Source organism: Danio rerio, chromosome 22, assembly GCF_052040795.2.
Source record: "Danio rerio strain M-AB ecotype USA chromosome 22, GRCz13ab, whole genome shotgun sequence".
In the NCBI taxonomy this organism is placed as follows: Eukaryota; Metazoa; Chordata; class Actinopteri; order Cypriniformes; family Danionidae; genus Danio; species Danio rerio.
The window spans coordinates 40,757,565-40,776,259 of record NC_141042.1 but is presented as its reverse complement, the minus strand read 5'-3'; the positions used below and the strand labels follow the sequence as shown (position 1 = coordinate 40,776,259).

The window sequence follows — 18,695 nt, the reverse complement described above, 5'->3', positions numbered from 1 at the left end:
ATCTGAACTGCTGGTACAGTCGGGCAAGTAGAAAATGTCCTTAGTGTTGAACCCTGTTGATAATTTGGCTATATATTATGAAGCCCTACTGTACAGCTATATTACACCACTATACTCTTGAGGCGATATTGATAATTTGGCTATATTTGGTGCAGCCCTACTGTAAACTATATTATACTACGGCATACATGCTTATTGCGATATTAACAACTTTATTATATAATGTGCAAAACTACTGTACAGCTATATTACGCCACTGCATATACTCATCACGATATTTATAATCTGGCTATATATTGTGGAGCACTACTGTACAGCTATATTACACCACTGCATATACACTTATGGTGATATTGATAATTTGGCTATATATTGTGCAAGCCTACGGTAAAGTTTTAACTGAGCGTGATTGTGAACGTACATCATTGCTGGCATTCTTCAACTGGCTCAGCAGGTAGTCGATGATGTCTCCGCCGTGATTAGCGTGGATGAGCCCTAGCGCATACAACCCTCCGCCCTCCTGATAGGCTGATCCAGGTGAGGTGTCTTTGGGCAGATACGTCGCCATTAACTGCAGCGCTTCTTTTTCATGACCCTGTATACACAAGTAAAAAAACACTACGTTAATGGTGATGAAATAAAGTTAAGGAATTTAATACTTCAAAATAGCTAATATCTGATTAGAATGAATGATCTATGGTTAGAGCTTAAAAATATATATGATTAAATTCAAAAACTAAATCAAACTTTTTGCGGTGTTTAACTTGTTACGGATAACCATAATTATCATTTTTTAAAACAACAAATAGCGTATAATAATCCTTTAAAGGAAAAACAAAGATATTTCAACAAAAAATCTAAAAACAAATCACCATCTAAAGCTAAACTCCTGAAGGAATACAAACTACAAACCTATAAAGCAAAAACTAGCATTTAAAATCAAACTAATAATAAAACAACAACATCTAAATACTAACACAAGCTATCTAAAAACTAAACTACAAAAGCAAAACAAAATACAGCACAAAACTAAATAACCAAAATAAAAAAATAAACAAAAAAGTACAAACTAGAAAACAAATAAACAAGCACTAAATATTTCGAGTGAATATCTAAAACAAACCACTAGCTACGAACCTATAAAACATAAAGCATTTAAAATGAAAATAACCAAAATTAAACACTAACGCCCCATTCACACACGGGCCGTCAGCGTCAACGCTTCCCATTCACTTTGAATGGTTGATGTCAGGTGTTGCCAAACTGCATTGTGGATCCGTCTGCGTCACTTCAGAGGCGTTGCTCGCTGCAGAAGTTGGGACTAGTTCAACTAGCTCGATGCCAATAGTATGCCAATACACCAGCTAGACAGTGGCCTATTACTGACTGAATTTCATTGGCTGACACGTCTATAATGTTTGCGTTAGCCCCAACTTCAGACACGCCTTCAGTCAAGCGTTGACACTGAAGCTCCGTGTGAATGGGGCATAACAAAAACATATACACAAACTAACGAACACAAATCCATCAAAAATAAACATTCAATAAAACAAAAATGGAAAAAAACAAGCAGATGTAAACAAAAATATACCTAATAAATGTCAAAGATCTAAAACAAAAACATTTAAAATTGAAACACCTCTAACAAAATATGTAAAAACATTTTAATCACTATCTGAGACCTTGTGAATGACGCCGAGGCTGGCTGTCGCTGTGAATTTGGCCCAGTTTGTTGCTCTTGCCAGCCACTCCAAATTCTCTCTGCAAAATAAAAACACAATTTACTGTCACTATATACACTCAACTAAAACATCTGGAAATCAGCAGTTTTCTGTATTTTGTGCTTCATGTTTTTATTTATCTATTTATTTCCACTTTTCAATTGCATCATGGGATCTTGATCTTTCTTGCAACAACTTTTAACTCTGAAAACATGTAAATAGAGACTTTTATGAACATTGTTAAAAAGTGCTATATTGTCTGGGTCGGTGTTGTATATTACGCTACAATAACCTTGTAATAAATTGTTTTACAGTACATTTTACAGACTCCTTTCGCTGTATATTATTTCTTATACATTATATTAGCTCAAATGACTAAAACGTCAATAAAAGTCACTTTGTAAAACTGTAGAGTTGAATATTCAAGCCCAAAAGTCAACATCACAATTCAATTCACAATCATAAATGAACCCAACACGCACAAAAGACAGTAGCTGTTTATTAATAGACATTTTTAACAGTGTAATCAGTAATAACAGGCCAAATTTACACTAGCGATATATAATGTAAATGTGGCTTACCGTAGAAACTGGTCACTCGTTGTCCCCGTATGCATGAAGGAGTTTGCTATGACCGTCGCTGTGTGACACACTGAATTTCGCACCGCATCCTGAAACAAGTCCCATTTAGGCTATAATTAGCTTGTGGAGTATTGTGATGATTTTATTCATGATAAACTCACAAAGACTAATAGACTCTTGAAGAGACAGTTTACCTAAAACTATTTAAATTTAATTCAATTCAATTCAACTCAGCTTTATTTGTATAGCGCTTTTACAATGTAGATTGTGTCAAAGCAGCTTCACATAAATGAAGCTTTAAATTCATTTGTTCATTTTTTTACAAACCTGACTGAGTTTTTTTTTTTTCTTCATAAGGGCCATTTACATTTTTGCAACATCTTTTAGGGCCCATACAAAATTATAGGGCTACTCGATTATGGGAAAAAATCATAATCTTGATTATTTTGGTCATAATTGTAAAGATTGTTGACAATTATTTGTTTTCAGAGTGACCGCAACTTGAAGTAGGAGTGCAGTCCCCCCGCCCACCAACATTGATTGACAGGCACGTCACCTAATCCTTAGTTTCAGCATGCGAGTCAAAGCGATGTCACTAAAGGAACACCCTTGCTCTATTTTTAGCTGTAAGGCTCATTGGGCTCAACGCAAGATCAATATTCACATGATCGCTCTCATCGGAATTATTGTTTGTAACATTAGGTAGGTTTGCAAACATGTGTACTTTTCATTGCGTCCACCTTAAACTTCAGCCGTTTGCATTTCTCACATTTAAGATGCTCCGTGTGATCTTAACTAGGTGCAGCTGGAAAACTGCAAGCGCGTTGCCTCATGTGCACGTCTCTCCATTGGAAATAAAATAACAAACTTGCTTCCAGGTTGCACACCAGAAGCACCGCTCTGCGTGGCGCGACGCTGACGCAGCGCCATGCATTTTAGAATTCTGGTGTGGGTTTCTGTCGGGGTGCACGCGGTGCCGCTTCAAGACTTGGGGCGTTGTTGTGTGTGCCCTGATGGAAACCTGTGTTTAGAGTTCTAAAATGCGTGGCACGACGATTTGGGACACTTCATATTTCTGCTGCACCACAGAGAGAGTCTGATGTGCCGTGTCGTGGCTTTGAGTGGCGCATCCGGTGCCTCAGTCAAAGTTAATTTAGTGTGCGTGGTTATTAGTCTCAGTCTACAAGCTCGGCACTTGAAACTAGCACACAGTTGTCTGTAAAACTATACAAAGACACAAATAATTTTGTACTCTCTGGTCTGTGTCCGAGTCGTACATGTACAGCTGAATGCTAATCCTAGTTTAGCTTCTCTCTGTCTGCTGCAAACACAGAGCGGGTGAGCTCTTGGCTTCGCCCCTTGTTACATTGGGCGGGAAGCTGAAACAAATTTTCATGTGAAGCAACACGCCCCTAAGACAGCGAGCTGTGTGCACACGCACAACATAACACCTTTAACACATTACAATAAACAAATCTGAACTGTGCTTTAAACTGAACCTAAACTGGCACACACAGAACAACCATAGTATTAAATCATAAAAAAGGTGTAAACTATGCGCCCTTTACAGTCGAACACTAGTATCTTGAAAAAAATCTAGTCAAATATTATGAGCTGTCATGATGGAAAAGAAATCAGTCATTAGAAATGAGTTATGAAAACTATTATGTTTAGAAATGTGCTGAAAAAAATCTCTTATTTTAGGTTCAACAGAGGAAAGAAACTCAAGTGGTGCTCACTGCAGAGCCACTTGGGCAGAGCTGAGCTCTAGCAAGGGGGAGCTTGAGCTCTAGCTCCTCCTTCCTTGCACTTCTTCTACGAGTGATGTCACTGGGGGTTGGGGTTAGGGGTGGGTGTACGCATTAAAACAGCTTATAGGAGCTCAAGCTCCCCCTCGCTGGAGCTCAAGTGGCTCTGCAGCGAGCTGTGTCACAAGAAACTACTAAAGGTTTGGATCCACTTGAGGGAGAGTAAATGTTTATTTTTGGATGAAGCAGCTCTTGTAAACCAGCCTCTCACCTTAGTGTTTTTGAGGATCATCAGGTCTGTGTTGTTGTTTCGGATGAGGAACTGAAGGTGCAGCTCGATGGCCATTTCTCCGCTGAGTATCTTGATCATTTTTGAATTCTGATCTTTGGGCTCGTCCTTCTATAGCAATTGAGATCAATAAAATAAACACCGATTTTCATACAAGCACTGCATTATGTGAAGAGTTGAAGACTCACAGCGTCTGCCGTTTTCCCAGCAGGAGAACTTCCAGCTTTATCCTCTGTCTCCATTGAATCACTGAAACGATATGAAAGCATTTATAAATTTAACATGTCAAACATTATGATTAAAAAACAGCATATCCCAGTCTTTGTTAGGAATAGAGGAACATTTCTCTTTAAAGGGCCATGAAACCCCCTCGTTTCAGCAGGGTGTTTTCACACCTCTACTTTGGAAAAAGTCAGAAAAGTGGGCGTGTCCAGCTCTGTTTAGGGGGGAGTGTCGGAGGAACTAAAGGGGGATGGAGTGGGAGTGTCTATTTGGGCACGCGCTGAGGAACTGCACTAAGTGTGTATTTTTCATGCAATGTTTGATACCGCAGGGCGAATGAGAGAAAAAAACCCTCTGCATTTCCCAGAAACTTAGATGCACATGGCAGGTAGCGTCAGAAAGCCGCGTGTGTTATTCCGGTCACAAAATGCGGTGAAAATCCTACATGAGGTTAAAGTTTGGTTGTGGTGCTAACATGTTTACACTCGGTGCAATAGTTAGTTCGATACGAACAAACTGAAAAAACAAAGAGCACTGGTCGCTCACTTACCAAATATGTAGAGACTAGAGCAACTAGAGCTGCGTTTTTAATTAAGAGGAGACGACAAGCGAATCCGGATCACAGCGTTTGCAGATGAGAACAGCTCTCAGGTAAACAATGTTCCTCCTTAGACATGTAAGTTATTGTTGTCGAGCGTCGCGTACACTTAATCCACACGTGACTCCAGCTGAGCTCTCACAGAGAGAAAATGAAAACAAAACTGTGGCAAACTATAAAAGCAACACTTCACGCTTGTTTTGCCAACACAACGTGGCGTCTCTGTCGTCTAAACACTGTGACAGTAATGAATATTAATGAAGTTGCACAACAGAGCGCGCTGATTGGTTTGAACCAAGCCTTACTCATGCATTAATGCAGCACACTGTAAGACGTAATAAGACACACTCTGGCACAGACGTCCAGTCTGCACGCTGGAATACACGCTATTATGTCATGGCCGTGACGCAGCTTCAAAAATTTGTTTCAAACCGGAAGTACGAATTTGCTTGAAATAACGCAAAAACAACCAATTTACACTTTTTAGTGAAATATAGGTGTCCTAATAGTGTTTTTAGCAGTGTGGGACACATATACCACTGTCAACAGCTCAACACATGTGTTCTGGTGTTTCATGACCCTTTAAAGGGGGGCCTATTAGGCTGAAAATCCATTTTGTAAGGTGTTTAAACACAGTTGTGTGTAATTATAAGCAGCCTCTAATGGTAAAAGTGTATTAATAGTGGTAAGAACAGTCTGCAGAAACACTCTGATTGACATTCTCCTTTTGTACGTGTCATCAGAGGGGGAAAGCCCATCGAGCTGCACCTTCAGTTCCTCATCTGAAACAACAACACAGACCTGATGACCCTCATATAAAGCATGCGAGTGTCTCACCTGTCTTTGTCTGGCGTGGGTACAGTGCCCGTGTTGGTAGATCCGGGCACTGCAGGGATTGGTGTGCCGACAGTCCGTAGGTTCTGGATGACGGAGGAGAGGAACTGCTGGCTGGCACTCTCATACAGGTCAAAGCAGATCTGGTAGGCCATCAGCAGGTTATCCTCCTTCACCAGCTTTTCCAAGATGTCGCTCACAGCTTGAGGATCATCCAGGAAAATCAGACACTGCGAGGAAGAGGAACACAGAGAGAAAGCTCAGAGGGAAAACTCAGACATTTCAAGAAAATTAATCGGTATTACTTGACCCCAGTAAGACTGCATAGGATGGGATTATTGAAAAGTAACCACTGTTGGAAATTCTGTGGGCACCTTTGTACATTTAATGAGGAACTGTCATTTGGTGGCTCCATTCTGGACAAGAGTTATTCAAAACGTGGAGAAATCCCTGGGACAACCTTTACCTTACTCCCCAAGAGTCTGTCTTCTTGGTGATACGTCCACTTTACAGAACAGAATATCTAAAGCACAGGCTGGGCTAGTCATCGTCACCTCGTGGTTTAATCCCAAAGAGGAAAGAAATCAGTTTTGCGAACGCTCACGTTCAATCTGCCCAGTTGGTGAAATGAACTCCCTAACTGCATCAGCACATGCAGAGTCACTCGCTGTCTTCAAGAAACCACTAAAAACTCAAATATTTAGTCTCCAGTTCACTTCCTAATCTGCAATTGCCTCTCTGGATATACCACTAACTGTACTCAAAAAAAAAAAAAATAAAAAAATAAAAAAATGTACTAATACTTTCCTTCTTAGACTTTACAGGTCTGAAACTTGCCTATAGCACTTATTCATTGTTGCTCTTATAGTTGTGTAAATTGCTTGCTTGTCCTCATTTGTAAGTTGCTTTGGATAAAAGCGTCTGCTAAATGACTAAATGTAAATGTATTATTGCTGTGAGACTGGTGCTGTGAAATTGGAAGAACTCCGATACTCCCTCTTTTAGGGAGTGGGTTGAGCTGATGACTTCTACTGCATCAAATGAACGTATGTTGGCAAGACTTCCGGACTCCACTCATACTTTTATTCAGAAATGGGGTAGCTTTTTGCAATATTTGGAGAGCACATAGAAGGAAAATTGAAGGGTTGATCTGTTGTATCGTTTGTATTGTTTTATATTTGTTATCGTTTTTGTTTTGCTATCATTTTTATTATAATTTGTTTACATTATTTTCCTGAATGCTGATTTTGTATTGTGAATTTCAGGTTGTGTGGGGTATAAAAGTTCTAAATAAAATAAAAAAGTTCAATGACAAAGAAAAAGCGCAGAGGAATACAGCTGTATTAGATATTTTTATTTAAAGGGCTCCTATTTGACCTCTTTTATAAGATGTGTCTTTGCTGTCTCCAGAATGTATCTGTGAAGTTTCAACAAAACACTATTGTATTGTTTATTATACAATGCAGAATTGGGCCATTTTAGGCTCAAAGAACAGTGTAGATATTTTTGTAGCCTGTGCCTTTAAATGCAAATGAGCTGGTTCTCCCCACCCACCTTTTCCACATGTGTTTGACTCTCATGCATAGGGCCAGAAGGAATCAGCGGACATTTCTTGCTATTTCTGCGAAGAATTTTGATAAAAGTCTGCGGATTTCTGCTGAATTATTTTGGGAGTATCATAACTAAAACCTTAATATATGAAATAAAATATAGTATATTTTTAACTTTTATTTAATGCTTAAAATGCAAATCTAATTAGATTCACCTTATTTGGTAAATAAAGCAAGTTTGCCATATAATATATCTAGTAAAAGACAAAAAATAATACTGAACAAACTGCATTGTACAGAAATCAGATGAACATTTTCACATTAGTCAATAATATTAATGTAATTAATTAAAAATCTGAATAAATATAGATTTACACACATTTACTCAAGTAAACAAACAGAATTAATGATGGGCTAAAAATCCGCGGAAATCTGCGCGCACAGATTCCGTGTGGGCCTAGTCATGCTTTACAGCAGATAAACAGCAGTCGGTGACAGAGACAAGACACTGATGGAGCAGAGATCCGGTTAACGAGTCAAACATACTAAGTAAAGTTATTTGATGTAATTGTTGTGGCGTTTAACCTGGTGTATTTTATCGTTCATCAGCCGGAGAAAGATCCTTTTGAAAGTGATCCCAATTATATTGTTCCTTTGTGTGTTTATCATTGTAGTTGTGCTGTGACCTATGCTACTCTTTGAACAATCTTCAGAACTAGATCCTTCTCGTTATCATGCTTGATGTGAGCGGCCCTTTAGTGTTGTATGCTGTACGGGACAGATCACCTGGCAGACGTTGATGAAGTCGGGCTTCTCCAGGTTCATGTACAGCTTGACCAAAACGCGCAGAACTTCATTGCGAAACTTCTTGTTCTGCATGAGGGACATGCAGATCTTCAGGCTGTAGGCCAGCAAACCACCAATGTCATTCTGCAGGAAAACAACAAGAAGTTACAAAAATGTGTTGTCTTTAAATTGCTGAGGTTATGACATCACATTCACAAGCTCATTGACATATGACAGCTACGACTTACTCGACGTGGAGGACAAACTTATAACCCTGTCATGTGTTATGTCTATTAATATCTAATTTTTAAAAAAAATAATTGTAATTTAAAGAGTGATAAAGTCTAACGCATTTCTAGTAACTAATTTCTTCAACAACTAATTTCAGTGGTTAACAAAACATGTCTTTTTTTATTTTTTATTTTTAAATTATTTCACTTAATCAGACATTATTTTTGATTGCTGTAAATTAAATATTAAAAATGTAAAATGAACATTACTATGAAGCCCAAAGTGGGGGAAAAAAAATTAAATACGAGACAAAATTGGCAGAATTCGAGAAAAAAAGTGATCCCGTGCATTCAATAATAATTTATTTATGAATAAATTACATATATATATATATATATATATATTTTTTTTTTATAAGAAATCAGCACGCACGCACGCACGCACGCACGCACGCACGCACGCACGCACGCACGCACGCACGCACGCACGCACGCACGCACGCACGCACGCACGCACGCACGCACGCACGCACGCACGCACGCACGCACGCACGCACGCACGCACGCACGCACGCACGCACGCACGCACGCACGCACGCACACACACACACACACACACACACACACACACACACACACACACACACACACTATAGGGTATATGCTGAAGCATGCTAATAGGACTTTTAATTTGCCAGTAACCTGGATTTATTGTTTCCGGTGAATTGTGTGCTAATGCAAAATCAGCCCGTTTAAGGTCTGTTTTCTTTAAAAATCAGTGATCTCCACTGGCTGAATGATATCTGATATAAAGTGGGTCTCAGATTGTACAAGAAGCACTGCATTACAATACATTTCCCCCTGCCATGTCTTTATAATATGAACATTTATTTTACCCCAGTATATTCAGTGGAGCTTCTGCGCTATCCTGCCGATTCTGACGGGCGCATGCGAGCAAATGGTCTCGTTTTACACTTGAGCAACTAAATGAATGCTAAAGTCTGTTTAACTTGTTTTGTATTGTATTTTGATTGTATTTGAATTACATTACAACATCGATGCTGTAAAAGGAACCGTATAAAAATGGAAAAAACATGTTACTGGAAGTTTATCAGTATGGGAAACACACTAGCTCGGCATATACCCCATTGCCCACAAAACCAAAGATGCATCATGCAACCAACATACACAGTCAAGCAAGAGAAATAAATTCTAGTGAACTAAAAATACGGCTACATAAGATTAAAACCAGAACAAAAACAGACGCACACTTCAACCTTACACACTGTCCCAAACAACACAATGAATCAGCAATATGTAATGACGACGCTGCAGATGCATGACATACAGACTCCAGGATGGTTTTCTCAAAGATGTCCAGGCGTCTGGTCTCCAGTGCGATGCCGATGGCCTGTTTGTACTTGTGATCTCCCAGACATCTCTGGAACATCTTGTTGACGATTCCCTCCAGACGAGGGTCGATGTCCTTCTTCTCCTCTTCCTCCGGCAGCTCTGCGTTCTCAACACGCTGCTTGGTGTAATGATCGATGCACTTGGCTGATGAGCAAAGAGATTAAACGTTAGTACATCGAGTAGTAGACTTCAGTAATGTTTTTTTTTAACAGATCAAATCTGTGATCATTTAATTAAAAAAAAACGGTAAGACAAAATTACTATGATATTAATACAATTTCTAAAAAGGTGTTTTTATTTATAATATATACAGTGGTGGCCAGAATGATTAAGCACTTATTTAACCCTTTCACACAGGTTTCTAAATTCTCCTGAATGAGTTTGTTTGTATTGTGACCATTATTAGAGCGCTTTACTTTTTCAGGAGACACACCGCAGCCACGAGGGTTCAGTTGTTTTGGGGGATGCACCAAAAGTTTTGCAGCCAGAATTTATAGAAAATTACTGAGAGAGAAAAACAGGCAAAAAGATGAGCTGAAAAAAGGCCATGCGGCAGCTTTCACAGCAGACGCTGAAAATGCTGCGCTATGAAACCCATTCATTTCAATGGCTTTCAAATTATCTCAATACATGACCGGAAATGCAAAGTCCACTGACAGGACATTGCTATGTTGTATACTTGTTTCAGCTGTTAGCACTAACACTACTTTGTTGTCATGGCAACACTAGAATAATGATAACTCCTGACTCATTCACTGTCAGTAAACTTTACCGTCAATAAAATTAAAGTATATAATTTAAAGTCATTTGGGCTCTATTTTGACGATCCATGCGCAAAGTCCAAAGCGCAGGGCGCAAAGCATTAAGGGCGTTTCAGAATCCACTTTTGCTATTTTAAGGACGGAAAAATCCACTTTTGTGCCGTGGCGCATGGTCTAACAGGGTTGAGCTTATTCTCTTAATGAGTTATAGGAGTGTTTAGAGAATAAACCAATCAGAGTCTCATCTCTCATTTCCTTTAAGAACCAGTTGCAGCGCCATAAGTGCATTTGCTATTTACATGGCGGACTTTTTAAGTGTAAAAACTGAGCGCTTCACTAGAGAGAAAACAGTTAAACCGAGCATCTGCAGCACGAGAATGAGAGATGAGCCTCCTCATTCTTTACTTTCACTTTCACTCTGGTGGATAGGGAAATGTGTTGTATGCACAGACATCCATTAGCCTAAACATAATTAATTTAGTTTGTTAAGCGCAAAGATTTGTTTCAAAACGATTTCTAAATTCAGTTCTAATTTCCAGCAAACTAATAAATGAACAATAATAACAAAGTGCGTTCAAACAACTGAGTTACATCCTGTGCCCCATATGGTCTGAAACCTGACAGGTGGACAAAACTAAGCTTGTTTTTAATAAAACAAATATACATACGTGTATAATAAATAATACTGATAATAATAATAACATTATACAAAAGCAAATTGTCATGAATAAACTGAAAAGCCCCCCAAGATGAAGGCATGTAGGCGGTGGTTTTTATATTGATGTAGGCTAGAAAATAATGTTTTGTAATATTTTAATCCTTTAATTCTTTTTCATATGTAAAGATATTTGCGTATTGCAGTACATCCTGTGTGTACTAAGCAATTTGTAAGTAAGGCGCACAACTAAAACGCTCTGCGCTGGACAATAGACCAGCTTTGATCTGGTCTATTGAACAGTCTATTATAGTTTCTCAAAATAGCAACGCGCCAGCAATGCGCCTCAACACGCCTCCCTTTTTAGACCAGAATGCCTATGAACGCACATATGAGCGCAAATGCATTTGCTATTTAAACAGCGTGCTGCAAAACGACTCTAGCGCCGAGCTGAAACTAGCAAACAACAATTGCATCGTGCCTTGCGCCGGGTGTATGATAGGGCCCATTAAGTTAAAAGGTCTTAAAAAATTACGTTATATATTCAAAGACGAAACAAACATGATTGCTGACACTACAATAATGCTAGCAATTAAGTCTTTAGAATAGGTATGCAGCGATTAATACATTTCACAATTTACCATGCTTTAATTTCTCACGGTTAATTAATGGTACAGTTTTAGACAGACATTTGAACGTTTCAAAGCCGTGTAGATCAGCTGGTCTACAAGTGATCTGCTGATGTCATTTATTACTGTAGTTTTCAGCATCATTACTCCAGTCTTCAGTGTCGCATGATCTTTCAGAAACCGTTCATATGTGTTGATTTAAGCTCAAGAAATACTTGTGAACATCATTAATAGTTACCAATAATGGTCTCCACATATTCAGAGTCGTCATTGACATTGAAGAGATCTCCAGCGCCCAGTGCGTAGCTTAAAGACTCGTCGAAAGCGCCGAGGTGGTAAAAGACCTTTGAAGCCACCAATGCAGCAAACTCCCGGCTGCGAAACGTCTCATCCTCATACAGGACCTCACTGAAAGACAAACACAGAGCGCATAATAGCAGCATAAAGCACTCTAAACGCACAATTAGCCCTAAAATATACATTTTCAAATATTTACCAACAGATATCTTGCGAGTTTTTTTCAGCACTTTTTTAAAAACAATTTCTTTAATAACTCATCTCTAATAACCGATTTATTTGATCTGTCATGATGACAGTAAATAATATTTAACTAGATATATAGAGACACTTCTATACAGCTTAAAGTGACATTTAAAGGCATCACTAAGTTAATTACGCTAAAGTTGGGTAATTAGGCAAGTTTTTGTATGACAGTGGTTTGTTCTGAAGACAATCCAAAACAATAGGCCCGTTTCCGCTGAGTGGTGCGTTACGGTTTGGTACGCTTTTATGGCCGTTTCCACTGTCAAAAGGCATACCAAACCAAAACGTACTGTACAACTTTTTCAGCACCCTTTCGAAAGGGTACCAAACACGAAAAAGGGTACCAAAAGGCGGAGCTAGATGTAAAGCTGAGTGCTATAGGTTTAGAGAGATACGTCATTCGCTTACGCAATAAGTGAGAATAAAAACAAAAAACCCGTCATGTTTAAAATACATATACAGCCGAGAGATTACAGCGGAATTATATATACATATAATAACAAGCCATGGTCGTCTTGATGAACAGCTACAAACCCATGGAGTAGTGCAGAATCTACCCTGTGCCTCGTAGATTTTTACCAGCCTGTCTGAAGCGCGAGCGGTTTCGCTTTCTTGCTTGTGGTTAGCGCACGTCTATATCTGAAATAACAAACTTCTTGAGCTGATGATAATAACGTGCGCTTGATTATTGACCTGCTTTTGAAACCTGATTCTGTCAGACACTGACAAATGCGAGAGTAAATAAAGGAAAAAAGGAGCACATTATTTCTTCAGCAAACGTGAACAAACTGCCTTGTTTTAATATTCATCATCACCTTTTTGGACTAATATGAACTGAGAATGATGGAGTGACTCTCTAACAGAGGCTGCACGTGCTGCTGAACATTACACACACAGATGAGAGATCAGCTCTGACTGTATGCTATATTTTGTGTTGTTTTGAACCTAAACAAGGACTAAATGTCTGCTGTGTGCAGTTTTTCTGTAGTTGGTAACATATCAGTGACGGTAAGGGGCTGTATGTGTACATATATGTTCATTTATTTAATATAATTACAGAGGTTACAGTAGGCTATTTCGCACCATCATTGATCTGCAGTTATAATCAACTCCTGTTCAAAGAAAAGTATTTGTGTGTGTAAAGCATCTGTTTTGTGAGAAGTGCTTTTCATATATGTAAGTGACCTGTACAGCTTTATTGTAGACATTTTCTCGAGCAAGAATGACGTTGACTGAAACTTTCTGTCATACACTATGCCCACCAAAAGGGTACCCTTGGTAGTGGAAACGCAAGACTGATAAAGGTGACCCGTACCGACCCGAACTGTACCAGTCAGTGGAAACGAGCCAAAATATAGCTTTAGGGGGGCTAATAATATTGACATTAAAATGGGTTTAAAACAATTAAAAACTGCTTTTATTCTAGCCAAAATAAAACGACTTTCTCAAGAAGAAAAAATATTGACCTTATTCTCCGCAGACGAGCGGGCGCTGCCATTTGAATCTTTTTGGCACGAGACTTCCGGTCTCATTCACTTCCATTCATTTTTAGACATTAAAAACTGCTTGTTTCGCTGTTTGATGTTGCAAACTGATATTTCCTTGTTATATTATTCTACTTGGTCTGTATAGTCATGCAAACATTTGTTTGTAGAGCAAGTAGTTTGACCGTTTTTTGCCGTTTATTATTCCTTGTCATTTCTCACATAGGCGACTGAAACGGAAATTCTAAGACAATCGCGAACACAGGAGCACTTCCGCATTTTAGAATAAGGTCAATACTATAGGAAACATTGTGAAAAATTCCTTGCTCTGTTAAACATACTTTGGGAAATATTTGAAAAAAGTTCAAATACTGTTCTGACTCCCCGGAAAAAGTCAAATTGCAATATTCAGACTATCTTGTGAAACTGTAATCATAACACAATATTTATAACAGAAAAATAAAATATTGCAAAGTCAGATTTCTACACTATCGTACAGTTCTACCTGTCAGGCATGCAAACAAACTAATTTACCATAAAATAAGTCACAAACAGTGTCGCTTACATTTTACCCACAGACTCTGAAATCTCGGCCCAGAAGTCATTGACAACCGAGTTCAGTTTGTGCAGCGCAAACTCCTGCAGAGGAATAACAACAATGAGAAATAACCAATGTCGATACAATAAGTATCAGAATATTTGCTTGAGTTCCTGCTGTACCTTCAGCTGAGGCTCGTCTTCATCCAGGAGGGAAATAATTCCAGCTAAAAAACAAGAAACAATCATTTGACAACCAGTACAGGGTTCACTTACTGCCTACAGACCCATTTATAGATATATCTAGGGGTGCACAGAATACTTTTATATTAGATTTTATACTTTGTTAACACAATAATAGTATATGCATCCATAATCCAAGTGTTTGTGTTGCATTATACATAGGTTATTAATCCAAATGTTACCAATCAAATGATGCCTTACATATTATACTTAATTATATTAATTATATTATACTTATATTTACACCCGTCTCAGTTATGCTATTGAGTATTGTGTTGTCTCAAGTTGCCCCAGTCCAATTTTTATGCCCTTCACTGTTCATCACTGATAATGCTACACAAGTGTCCACTACTAGTGGAGCATCTGAATGGGTTTAAATGAAACATCCTTAACCATTGAGCACTTGGGAATTACACTGCTGTGACGTGCAGAATGCGATGTGATGCGATTGTGGACAAACAGATGCTGGATAGGACACATGAAGCCAACTTGCTCCCTGTGACGACCCCAGGACTTCAGTATGGATGTGGCAGATCCTGATTGGGTGCCTGGTTGTCACTAATTGGCTCAAACCATATAAAAGTGTTTTGTGTGCTAGCTTCTGGAGGACGGTGTGGCTACGGGCCGTCCTCGTGTCAAGACCATCTCTTCCTTTCTGCAACCTTATGGTTTTGTTTAGCATTATTTATTTGTGTAGTTAAAGTAGTTATTTTCTTTATTTTCCCCTAGACATTTGTTTGTTTGTTGATTTGTTGTCCTATTTAGTTTTATGTATAATAAATAAGTTGCATATACATTCTTTTGTTGTCCGAACTCTTTTGTGTTGCGACTCAAACGAGGGGGTCAAAATCGAGTAGTCACAGGTATGTCTAAGTAAAGAGCACCCCTCGTTCATCTGGTAATGAACAAGCAATGGGAAGTTTACGAGTGCATATCTAAAAGTGGATTGGAATGCAGCCTAAATAAGCCAACAGTCATATCACCCTGCAGCCCAAGAGTGGTTACTCACTGATGCTAACGCCCCATTCACACGGGGCTTCAGCGTCAACGCTTGACTGAAGGCGTGTCTGAAATTGGGGCTGAAGCGATCGTCATAGCAGCTTCAGCCAGTGAAATTCAGTCAGCAATAGGCCACTGTCTAGCTGGTGTATTTGCATACAGTGATCTGATTGGCTGACGCTTCTGTCAGCGCTTGAAAAGTTGAGCTAGTCCCAACTTCTGCCGCGAGCAACGCCTCTGAAGCGGCACCAACGGATCCACAATGCAGTTCGGCAACACCTGACGTCACCCATTCAAAGTGAATGGGAAGCAGGGGGCGCTCAACCTACGATCTGTGTGGGTCCTAAAGCCCCAGTATAGTAAAGGAGACTGTATAGTACTGCTCTATGAACTCCGTCGCTCAGATGAGACATTAAACAGAGGTCCTCTGTGGTCATTAAAAAAAAAAAACACTTCTCATATAATGCAGGGATGCAATGCCTGCAGCTGGTGTGTGTTGAAAACGATATATTACTTGCCTATTTTACAATAATTATTACATTTAAAAATAAAAAAGCGTTTCTCTAGGAACATGTTATATAACAAAAATATTAATCGCAAGACAACAAATCATATTTTACAAAAACGTTGCAAAACCTTTGACCATTGAGGTCCATTGGTATTTGTTTTTTCTATTATGAAAGTCAATGTATTCAGGTTTTCAGCTTTATTTAGTGTTCATCTGAATAAAGAAACCCATAAAGAGTAGGAACCACTTGAGAAAAAAAAAAATGTACATTTTAATTTTGGGGTTAATTTTCCCTTTCATTTTGTAATCTGTTGCTTATATGTATCGACCGTGACACGACATATGTGCTAAACATCAACCTCAGACTCTTATTTTAGTCAAAACTAACACATATATTGCTTTTACATAATACTAACAGAATGTTAAAAACCGGTAACCATTGAGTACCATTAGAACCTGTTTTCCTATTAAGGATGTCAATGGTTATTGGTTACAGTTTTTTTTTTTTTTACATTCTTCAAGCTTTAATTTGTGTTCAACAGAAGAAAGAAACTCATAAAAGTTAGAAACCACTTGAAAAAGAATACATTTTAATTTTGGGACTAATTATCACTTCAAATTTGTAATCTGTTGATTATATTTATTGACAGTGGCACAGCATATCTGCTAAATGTAACGGAGGCCAGCTAGTGTGTGCTGTGCAGGTAAACCTCACTCCTCTGACCTCTAAAAGGTGCTCTAGCGACTGACGCTAGAGGCCATGGTCTTTAGCCTCCTTGGTAGAGCGCCCGACTCCCATGCGGAAGATCGCCGGTTCGATACCAGCTCGGAGCAGGTTGGGTGGCGTAGGACCGGCGGGGTTACATTGGTGCCGTGACCCGGATGGGAGTGAGGTTTAGGGGGGTGAGTGTAACGGAGGCCAGCTAGTGTGTGCTGTGCAGGTAAACCTCACTCCTCTGACCTCTAAAAGGTGCTCTAGCGACTGACGCTAGAGGCCATGGTCTTTAGCCTCCTTGGTAGAGCGCCCGACTCCCATGCGGAAGATCGCCGGTTCGATACCAGCTCGGAGCAGGTTGGGTGGCGTAGGACCGGCGGGGTTACATAAACATCAACCTCAGACTCTTTTTTGGAGTACATATTTAATTAGGAGTTAATAATCAATTTATTGTGTAGGTTAATTGTTAATTATCGTTATTTTTGTTAGCAGTGATGCTGCATATCTGCTAAACATCAACCTCAGACTCCTATTTTAGCTAAAACTAACACATATTACATTATACTAACAGAATGCAAGAAACCGGTAACCATTGAGTTCCATTAGTACTTGTTTTTCCTATTAAGGAAGTCAACGGTTACAGTTTTTTTTAGCATTCTTCAAGCTTTATTTAGTTAGGAACCACTTGAAAAAGAGTATATATAAATTTTGGGGTCAATTATCCCTTTATATTTGTAATCTGTTGTCTATATTTTTATTATAAGTGACAAGGCATAGCTGCTAAGCATCAACCTTAGACTCTTATTTTCGTCGAAATTAACACAATAATATAATTTATATAACACTAACAGAATAATAGAAACCAGTAACCCTTGAGTTCTATTAGTACTTGTTCTTCTTACTATGGAAGTCATCGGTTTGTTTTTTTTGTAGCATTCTACAAGCTTTAACTTGTGTTCAACAGAAGAAACTAATAAAAGGCATATCTGCTAAACATTAACCTCTTATTTAGAGCACATAACTAATTAGAGGTTAATTATCCATTTATTGTGCAAGTTAATTGTTAATTAACGTTATTTTTGTTAGCAGTGACACGGCATATCTGCTAAACATCAACCTCGGACTCTTATTTTAGTCAAAACTAACACATATATTGCTTTTACATAATACTAAAACAATCAAAACCATGTTGAGACACATGTACAGGAAAAAATAAGCCACGCTAATGTCATAATTTACATTGCTAACGTAAACAAATGACCGATTTAAGACGTGACTTGTATTTGTGAAATTTACACAATAAGTACTGTTGAAGACGCATATGTAGCGTTCATATACAATTAATTAAATCCAAATTAAACGTAAATAAAGAGTTAAAGCTGATTGTAGTGAGTGGCTGTGGTAGCCGCTAGCTGTGTGACTCAGCTAAATCAAACTGTCATTCACTCACCGGCGGAGGTGATCATGTTTGTTTGCGAGGATCAACACTTCTCCTCCAGCACGAGGGTTAAGTCAAAAAGCAGAAATATGAATAAAAATAAAGACTTTTTCGCTGTTAATGAAACCGTGAAGGGCTCGAGCGATCAACCGCTATCACTGCAGCAGCGGCTCAAACTCATCTGACAATGAGCGATTCTGCGCAGGCGCTG

At 38.8% G+C, this 18,695-nt stretch overlaps 1 protein-coding gene across 5 annotated transcripts in view; it reads right to left on the bottom strand.

Moving 5' to 3' along the window:
- The window catches only part of psmd1 (proteasome 26S subunit, non-ATPase 1), a 76,303-nt gene extending 57,608 nt beyond the window's left edge, over nucleotides 1-18,695 (bottom strand). For 2 of the 5 annotated variants that reach the window (XR_015521200.1, XR_015521201.1), the window contains exons 1-12: nucleotides 18,497-18,667; nucleotides 14,765-14,808; nucleotides 14,610-14,683; nucleotides 12,256-12,425; nucleotides 9,908-10,116; nucleotides 8,330-8,473; nucleotides 5,997-6,223; nucleotides 4,528-4,588; nucleotides 4,322-4,450; nucleotides 2,303-2,391; nucleotides 1,683-1,761; nucleotides 422-595 (exon numbers count right to left, since the gene is read on the bottom strand). Coding sequence is in view for 3 of the 5 variants with exons in the window: in NM_201184.2 (NP_957478.2) it covers nucleotides 422-595; nucleotides 1,683-1,761; nucleotides 2,303-2,391; nucleotides 4,322-4,450; nucleotides 4,528-4,588; nucleotides 5,997-6,223; nucleotides 8,330-8,473; nucleotides 9,908-10,116; nucleotides 12,256-12,425; nucleotides 14,610-14,683; nucleotides 14,765-14,808; nucleotides 18,497-18,512 (1,416 nt within the window). In the remaining 2 variants the exon portion in view is untranslated. 5 annotated transcript variants of the gene reach the window in all.